The 9,646-nt window shown below is 45.9% G+C and overlaps 1 protein-coding gene across 1 annotated transcript in view; it reads right to left on the bottom strand.

Annotated features, from left to right (window-relative positions):
• MRPS9 (mitochondrial ribosomal protein S9) overlaps positions 1-4,071 on the bottom strand; it is a 129,346-nt gene extending 125,275 nt beyond the window's left edge. Inside the window, exon 1 of the mRNA XM_073614751.1 lies at positions 3,893-4,071. Coding sequence (XP_073470852.1) covers positions 3,893-3,985 — 93 coding nt within the window. The 5' untranslated portion in view covers positions 3,986-4,071. The remainder of the gene's footprint in view (positions 1-3,892) is intronic.
• Between the last annotated feature and the right edge of the window lie 5,575 nt (positions 4,072-9,646).

A 9,646-nucleotide genomic window follows, 5' to 3' on the forward strand; every position in this document is an offset into this window, starting at 1 on the left:
GTGTACAGTATTATCACTGATCACTGTATTAGTGTCACTAGCGATGTCAGTGTCAGTTAGTGTCCCTCCCAGCCAGTGTGTTAGGTCCAGATTGCCTGCCACACCATCACAATCACACTATAAGTCGCTAATCACCGCCATTACAGTATAGTGTATATCGCTGTGTAAATTCCAGTATATACACACACACACACACACACACACACACACACACACACACATCATAGTTTGTAGACACTATAACTTTCACACAAATCAATATACACTTATTGGGATTTTTTGTTTTACCAAAGACATATAACAGAATACATTTAACCTCAATTTATGAAGACATTTGATGTTATTGGATATATATTATAATAGAAAATATCCTCTTTTTCTCAAAATTTTCAGTCTTTTTTCATTTATAGAATAAAAACCCTGTGGTGATCAAATACCACCAAAAGAAAGCTCTATTTGTGTGAAAAAGATATACATTTAAATTGCATAGTGGTGCATGACCGTGCAATTGCCAGTTAAAGCAGCGCAGTGCTGAATAGAAAAAAAAATGCCCTGGTCATGATGGGGGGGGGGGGAACCTTTTTTGAGGTCAAGTGGTTAAATATTTCTTCAGTTACTTCCTGGTTTCCTTGCCTAGGCAAATTATGTCATACATCCCAGGTGTGTTCAAGAGAGGAGGTGGAGTTTTCTCAGCTAAGCACACCCTCCTATCCACATGCCTGAGCTTAGGGCAGATGGATTCCAGGAAGTAAATACTCTGCCTTTACTCAAGATGGCCACAGCCAGGAAGACCAGGGGGGCATTTTTCAAAATGATTTCTCAGCCCCCCAAAAAAAGGGGGATAGTAACATGGGAGGTGGGGTTGGATGAGATTGCTTTGAATAATAAAAGAAACTGAATACTGTTTTTGTTGCTCAGATACATTGTAGGTCTGCGTTATCACCTGGTTGTTACTGTATATTAGAGCTGCACAATTAATCATTAAGTAAAAAAAAAAAAAAAAAAAATCACAATCTCAATTCAACCCCCCCTCACGATCTCTAAGATGCATTTACACGATTCATTAATGTGAGTGCAGAGACGTTCTCTACTCAGAGTCGTCAAAAAAAAAAAAAAAAAAAACAGGCAGCCTGCCAAGTTTATCACAACATTGTCAGCGTTGGGAGATAAACAAAATCACAATCACATGCGATGTCCGTGCGATGCAAATTCAGCCATACAGATAGTATGGCTGAATTTGCATCGCTTTTGGACCAAACTTTCAAAGGACCCTTTTTTTTTGTCCGCAGCAGAATTGGATTGCATAGGTGTTCACACGAACTGTCAGTTCAGACATGAATAGGATCGCATGGGTGTGAAATCCCCATGCAATCAGATTGTGTTGCGGACCAAAAAAAGTCCTGTGCAAGTTTTGTCCCAATGCGATGCGAAATCAGCCATACTATCTGTATGGTTGAAATCGCATCGCACAGACGCAGTGCGAATCGCATGAGATCTCGCAGAGCGCACTGGTGTGAACCGGCGCTTAGTTCTTTTAGATCAAAGGGATGAACTTCAGTCTGTAAATGAGGTCAGTTTAACCACTTAAAGACTAAACCTTTTTCTGGCACTTGTTACTTACAAGTTAAAATCAGGGGTCCAAGGAGAATATTTCTTCTAGAAAATTACTTTGAATCTCCAAACATTATAGATTTCTTTTAGCAGAGACCCTAGAGAATAAAATGGCGGTTGTTGCAATATTTTATGTCGCACTGTATTTGCGCAGCGGTCTTTCAAGCACAATTTTTTGTGAAATAAAAATACACTTCAATTCAATAAATAAAAAAAAAAAAAACTAAAAAGTAAAGTTAGGCCAATTTTTTTTACGCTGCGAGAATTGTGATCTTTATTCTAAGCAAAAAAATTGTAATTCTCATTTAAGCCAGAATCGTGCAGCTCTACTATATATTATCACTGCTGTGTAAGGCCCCATTCACATCAGCACAGAAGTGCATTTTATTCGTGCAACAGCAATCACCTGAATGGTCTGCCGGCAGTGGTGTCGCTAGGGGTTGGCTATTGAGGCTATAGCCCCAAATCTGGGGCCCATAGCCCAGAGTCTCTTGTCGCAGGAGTCCCTGCTTAGCCATGGCCTCTCTGCAGCCGGGCTGCGGGTGCAGTGGGCTGCATGAGAGAGCCGGGAAGGCGGATGACAGAAGCGAGCGGGCAGACGAATAGAGGTGACATCACCTCTCTCCTCCCTCCCCACATCACCGCTCTTCTGCCCTCACGGCGCGGGCCTCTTCAATGTCAGGGGCACGGCGGGGAGCAGCGAAATGACATCTCTCGCTGCCAGCTCTGCATCACCGCACTCCTGCCCTCACTCAGAACTAAATAGACCAGTGCTGCCAGCCTGCCACCAATGCAGCTACACTGCACATTTGGTGGCACTGGCTGGCATGGCAAGCGACAATCTGCAAATAGTGGCAGGCGATCATCCACCACATCTGGTGGCAGGTGACGGTGGCAAGTGACAAGCCGCACCTGGTGACGGGCAACGGTGGCAAGTGACAAGCCGCACCTGGTGACGGGCAACGGTGGCAAGTGACAAGCCGCACCTGGTGACGGGCAACGGTGGCAAGTGACAAGCCGCACCTGGTGACGGGCAACGGTGGCAAGTGACAAGCCGCACCTGGTGACGGGCAACGGTGGCAAGTGACAAGCCGCACCTGGTGACGGGCAACGGTGGCAAGTGACAAGCCGCACCTGGTGACGGGCAACGGTGGCAAGTGACAAGCCGCACCTGGTGACGGGCAACGGTGGCAAGTGACAAGCCGCACCTGGTGACGGGCAACGGTGGCAAGTGACAAGCCGCACCTGGTGACGGGCAACGGTGGCAAGTGACAAGCCGCACCTGGTGACGGGCAACGGTGGCAAGTGACAAGCCGCACCTGGTGACGGGCAACGGTGGCAAGTGACAAGCCGCACCTGGTGACGGGCAACGGTGGCAAGTAACAAGCTGCACTGGTGGCAAGTGACAATCCACATCTGGTGACAATCCACATCTGATGGCAAGTGAAAATCCATATCAGGCAGCAAGTGACAATCCACATGTGGTTGCAGGCAACGGTGGCAGGTAACAAGCTGCACCTGGTGACAGGCGAAGGTGGCGAGTGACAAGCTGCATCTGGTGGCAGGAAATGTGGCAAGTGACACTGATTCTGCATTATGGCGAGTTGATCCACTTCATTATATATTACAATGCAATAATAGAAATAATGCACTTCAATCACCCTGACACCATATCAAGCATGGTACTGTGATGATTGAAGTGCCAACAGCAGCCATTGCCTGCAAAAAAAAATGCTATGGGCTCTATCCCCAGATCTGTTGCAGACCTAGCAACTAAGGATGGGCTCCGGCGTGTTCGCACACTCCACATGCAGAGCCCGCCAGGAAATCGGCACGGCACAGCGCTAATCACAGGCAGTGAGACATTTTCCCGATGCGCGACTGCAGAGATCGAGGAATGTCTCACTGCCTGTGATTAGCGCAGCGCCGTGGCGACTTCCTGGCGGGCTCTGCACGTGGAGTGTGCGAACACGCCGGAGCCCATCCCTACTAGCAACGCCCCTGGCTGCCGGAGTGCCAAAAAACAAAACAAAAACAAACAAAATAAAAACCTTCCACACCTTTTTAGGCGGCGAGTGTCGTGTAACAAAGCGAACATTTCCACATTACAATTCACTGTGCTGCAAGCGCACCATGCATGTGAATAGGGCCTAAAGGGCCCTAAATAAACTGCAAGTCTGTTTTGGAGATGTCAAGGACTTAAAGCATCATTCATTCAATCATTTCATACTACCTGCAAAGACTAGCTCACTTGTCAGTGTTTGTGCTGCTCATAACCTACCTCTCCATAAGCGGCAATCCCGGGCCTCCAAGCACATATCCCCACTGAACGCTGCACCACCGCTAACCCACGGCTTCTGCAAACAGCAGCCATGCTGACAGCACAGGACCGGGAGTCATAACCCGGAAACTGAACATCCACCACATTCTCCCAGCTGACTGCGAGAGAGGGAGTTCAGGATAGCACTATTACTTCCGGTGTCCTTGCAGCGTCCCGGCGGAAGTGAGGGCAATGTGAAAGCTGTCTATGTGTTACATTGTACAGCTGTAGTAGCCAGCACAGGGGAAGGTGACATTCTCATTGTTACGTCCTAGTCATGTAGTGCTGCTGTGTTTTATTTATGTATTCTTATATATCGATGTCTTTAGTTGTATGCTTAGCTTTAGAATGAAATACAATTATGACCAGTATAATCATTATTTTGTTATATTTTACTGTCTGCTAAAACCTAAATAAAAATGCACGTTGAAGATTTCAACCACAAAAATTAAGTCCCTAATAAGCAGGATTAAAAAAAAAAAAAAAGACCATTTCAGGCTAATCTGGATTTTTTTTGGTCATCTTTCGACAAAGAGTGAGCATTACTATACTGGGCTGGAAATTGGGTGTGGCCTAAAAGAACATAGTGAAACGTAGACTTAAGCCTCGTACACACGGTACGATTGTTGGCCAACCGAGCGTCTGATTTTTGTCAAAAGGGCGTGTGCCAGGATCTTGTCTTGCATACTAAGTGTCGGTTCACACTGAGGCAGCCCGACTGCCTCAGGCGACCTGGACACGACACGAGTGGCGACTTGCAAAACGACTTCTGTATAGAAGTCAATGCAAGTCGCTCCCAAAGTCGTACAGGAACCTTTTTCTAAGTCGGAGCGACTTGCGTCGTTCCGATTAGAACGGTTCCATTGTACAGGACGGGACGCTACTTGTCAGGCGTCTAAGTCGCCTGACAAGTCGTCCCAGTGTGAACTAACGGTACACAATTGTCGTGCCACAAACATGAACGTAGTGACGTACTATGAGGAATTTAAGCCCTTGAGCGCCACCCTTTGGGCCCCTTCTGCTAATTTTGCATTTGGTGAGCATTAATTCCGAGCATGTGTGCTTTGTACTTTCGACTTGTGTGACGGATTTGTGTACTGACCATAGGAAAATCAGACGTCAAACCATTGTGCGCTGAAAATTTGCTAGCCTGTCATCCAACATTTGTTGGCAGAAAATTGGACAACAATTGTCAAAAGGAGCGTACTAACGGTAAGATTTTAGGACAACAGTCCGTCAACAGACAATCCCCTGCCAACAATCGCACCTTAGCACAAGGCTTAAATGTGACCATACATTATACAATCGAATTGTACAATCTCTGTTCAGTCTCCTTTAGATTTACCAAAACTTTGTGGACACATCTAAACAATCCTAACTGTCCCCGATTTCGAGGGACCATCCCTCATTCAGAACAAAGTCCTTCTTCCCTCCTCATTTGTCCCTCATTTTGATCTGATCTATATAGTTGTATAAAAACTTCACTACTTATTTAGCAAAAAGTGTTTTTCCAGTGCTAAATCTTTCATCCAATTTCTAAATTGCTGCATTTGTAAATTCCAAATGCCAATATAGTAGTGGCAAAAAAGCACTTGTGGGTTAAAGCAATAATTTTTGTACAATTCTCCTTCAACCACTTGCCTACCGGGCACTTTTACCCCCTTTCTGCCCAGACCAATTTTCATCTTTCAGTGCTGTGACACTTTGAATGACAATTGCGCAGTCATGCAACACTGTACCCAAATTAAATATTTATCTTATTATTCACACAAATAGAGCTTTCTTTTGGTGGTATTTGTTCACCACTGGGTTTTTTATTTTTTGCTAAATAAAGGAAAAAATACAGAAAAAAATCCTTTTTTCATAGTTTGTTATAAAATTTTGCAAACAGGCAGTTTTTCTCCTTCACTGATAAGGCTGCACTGATAGGCACTGATAGGCTGCACTGAACGGGCGGCACTGGTGGGCACTGATGATGCTTCACTGATGGGCTCTGATAGGTGACACTGATGAAGAGGCACTTGTGGGCACTGATTGGCAGCACAGGTGGGCACTGTTGGGACTGCAATGATTATCAGTGTGGATGTCACTTTCACACACACCGGTTATTGCTGTCAGCTTGAGGAAAGGAATGCAGATAACCTGCTTGTGTTTACATTGTGATCAGCTGTGATTGAACACAGCTGATCACGTGGTAAAGAGCCGCTGATTGTCTCATTACCCCGATCTGTGATCAGCTGTGTTCTCCCAGAACTGGTTGACCGTGTTGTAGCCAACATTCGACTATAGCTTGGGTGACAAGTGGTTAAGGGGGGTGTGGTAGGGGGTGTGTCCTATGTCTACAGACATTTGCTAATAGGTATCCCTCATTCCCATTTCAGAACGTTGGGAGGTATGAAATCCATTCAAATTGTATTGATTTAGGCAAGCCCTTCCACTACATAGCTGATGGCAGATCTAAAGGAGATTGTATGGAGTATGGTCAGACTAAAGCCGGGTACACACTACAGTTTTTGTTTCGTGCAAACTAGCGGGTTGAAGGAAAAAAAAACTGACAGCTACAATCGGAGACACTGTACTAACCATGCATGGTTAGTCTAGCGATCTCTCCCACTGAGCTGTTGTGTTCTGACAGGGGGACGCCCCCCTCCCCCGCCAGAACACTCCGATCAGCACTCTCTGCTATTGGGAGGCGGTCAGCTGCTTGTTTTCCAGCATGCACGTCTGACAGATGGCAGGCAGAATGTTGGCAGAACACACAAGCAGAATGTCGGCCATTTTCTTTTTTTTGAACCAGCAAATGTCTCCCGACATTCTGTCTGTGTGTTCTGACAGGGGGACGGCCCTTCCCGCCAGAACACTTCAATCAGCACTCTCTGCCATTGGCTGAGAGCGTTGATCAGGAGTCTGTCGGCTGCTAGTATTCCAGCATGCACGTTCGACAGAAGCCGGCTGTTTTTTTTTTCTTTTGAACCGGCAAATGTCTCCCGACATTCTGCCTGTGTGTACAGGGCTTAAGCCTATTACAAGTACACACTGCACACATTTAGTGCATTCTGTGTACCCACAAAGTACTCTTCACTTACTGTACGACAGGTGAGAGCTTCACAGACACACATACACCCACCTTCAAAAAATAAAAAGGGGGGAATACCTGGTATCAACGGTCAGAGGGAAGAAAAAAAGGCCGTTGTCAGTGGGAGGAGAAAATGCCTGGCACTGGTGGCTAACGGGAGAAAAAAAAAATGTCTGAAATTGGTTGTCAGTGGAAGGAAATACTTGACATTGCTTTCATAAAAATGCTCCAGTAGGGGGAAAGACAAGGCACTGGTACGAGGGAGGGGGAGAAGGGGGACATGCTCAGTGATGAGAAAAAGGGGAGAACAGGTACTCTGTAGAGGGAGAGGAGGGAAACTAGTACTCTTTAGAGGGAGAGGGGGCACTGGTACTCTATGGAGGGGGCAGAGGGGCACTGTTACTCTGTGGAAGGAGAGGGGGCACTGGAACCCCGTGGAAGGACTGGGGGGGGCACTGATACTCTGCAGAGGAAAAAGGGGCACTGATGGTTTGTGGAAGAAGGTGGCCACTAGTTGTCCGTAGGGGGAAAAGCGGGCACTAATGCTTGGCAAAAGGAGAGGGGGCACTGTTGCTTGCTGAGGTTAGGGTGGGGGACATTGATTACAGCAGGGATCATTGATGTGCATTGGTTTCTTACCTCTACACACTGTGTGTCCCATTCCACTGTCTCCCTCTGCAAGAACTATAGTGCCCATGTCAGGCAGGAGATTACTCTGCAGAGCAGCAAAGGAGTTGAGTTGGGTGCAGCAAGGAAAGTTCCAGCACCCAGACTGCATCAGGACACAGCCTGGATCCTTGGGATGCCAGGATTTTTTTTTTTTAAAACTGGGAAAGTTCTGCAAAATCTGAGACTTTTGGAAGTTACAATTAAAGAGGAACTTTGTTCATTTTTGAAAAAATTAAAAGTTAGCAGCTACAAATATGGTAGCTGCTGACTTTTAATAAAGAGACTCTTACCAGACCAGGAGTCCAGGGCTGTCTTCATTCGGGCTGGTTCTTCAATGGTCTTCGGGTCCCTGGCTCCATCATTTTGGCTGTGGGAAGCTGGCAGTGATTTCCTGCTGTTTCACAGCTGGTTCCCCCCACTGTGCATGTGTGGGATTGTGCTGCACTTTCAGACTGGTCCCGCAGCCTCCTGGGACACATGACTTGTCCCAGTAGGTTGCGGAGGGGATGGGGAGGCAAACGCCTGCTCTTGTCGCTTAGGTGAGAAAAGCAGAAGTGGGAGCGGGTACCTGTCAGAAATAGATATCTGCTCACAGAAGTAAAAAAAAAATTCAGTGGTGACAGAGGAAGGGGGAAGGAGGCGGATGAGCAGAACTTTCCATTTTAGGTGGAACGCTTTCTTTAAGGGCTGAATGCTTTTCTGGCAGCTCAGGTATTTTCTGTACTTGCAGGGTGTTGATATGTGCATATATTGCAGAAATGTACTAAATGTGTTTTTTGATTTTTTTTTATATTGACTTGACATATGTTTTAAAGCTTTGCAAATTGAGTCACAGGTTTCTATCCAAGAGGCAACTTTCAAAGCTGCCAGTCTGCTCCTTCTAGCTAAACAGTGAATTCTAACAAGAGCAGCTTGTTTATGTGAGAAGGGCACAGCTGAAGTAGTCACCTCTCCCTTTGGTTCCCAGCAGTGGTGCTAACACGTCCCAATGATGGCTACGGATGAAAGAAAACAGAGGCATGTCCAGTACCAGGCTGTGCATACAGTCAACACCAGCAACGGGAGAATGCTTGCATGACTACATACAACAAATTTTGGCAAATCTTGTGGTACAAAGCCCTGCAACTATTGTGTGCAGAACAAAGCCTGCCTATGGCATGAGTGTCCTCTTACGAACCTGCTCTAACAAAGTGCTGCCAAGCCGTCACCAGCACAGCAAGAGAGAGTAAGGAGGGAGGTGACACCAGCAGTAGGACACAGCTCAGATCAGTGGGACATCGGGGGTTTTGTTAAAATCTCAGGACAGTCCAATGGAATCTGGGACTGTTTGTCAAAGAAGATATGATGTACATTGTAATATGCTGGAGTAACTAATTTCTAATTCTTAAAGTAGAATTCCAGCTTAAACTTAACTAGCCTTAAAAAAAAGACCCCTCCCCCATCCTAACATCTATGTTGACTAACCTGTGTAAAAAAGATGTACATATTTACCTAGTTTCAGCCCGCTCTGATCCAGTCTCGTGATCCCCTGTGTCAGCCAGCGGCAGCTGCAGGGGAGAGGACAGAAGCACCCTGCAACGGCTGGTAAAGCCTGAAGCAGTGATGTCACCCATAAGATCCCATGGCCTATCCATTGCCGGCACTCCCTCCTCTCCCCTGCAGGTGACGTAGGCTGTTACAGGGGAGCCAATTCATGTAACCAGATAAAATTGGGCTGAAAATAGGTAAGTACAGTGCCTTGAAAAAGTATTCATACCTCTTGAAATTTTCCACATTTTGTCATGTTACAACCAAAAACGTAAATGCATTTTATTGGGATTTTATGTGATAGACAAACACAAATTGACACATAATTGTGAAGTGGAAGGAAAATGATGAATGGTTTTCAACATTTTTTACAAATAAATGTGTAAAAAGTGTGGCGTGCATTTGTATTCAGCCCCCTTTACTTTAATACCCCTAACTAAAAT

Source organism: Aquarana catesbeiana, linkage group LG02 (genome assembly GCF_042186555.1).
Source record: "Aquarana catesbeiana isolate 2022-GZ linkage group LG02, ASM4218655v1, whole genome shotgun sequence".
Classification (NCBI taxonomy): domain Eukaryota; kingdom Metazoa; phylum Chordata; class Amphibia; order Anura; family Ranidae; genus Aquarana; species Aquarana catesbeiana.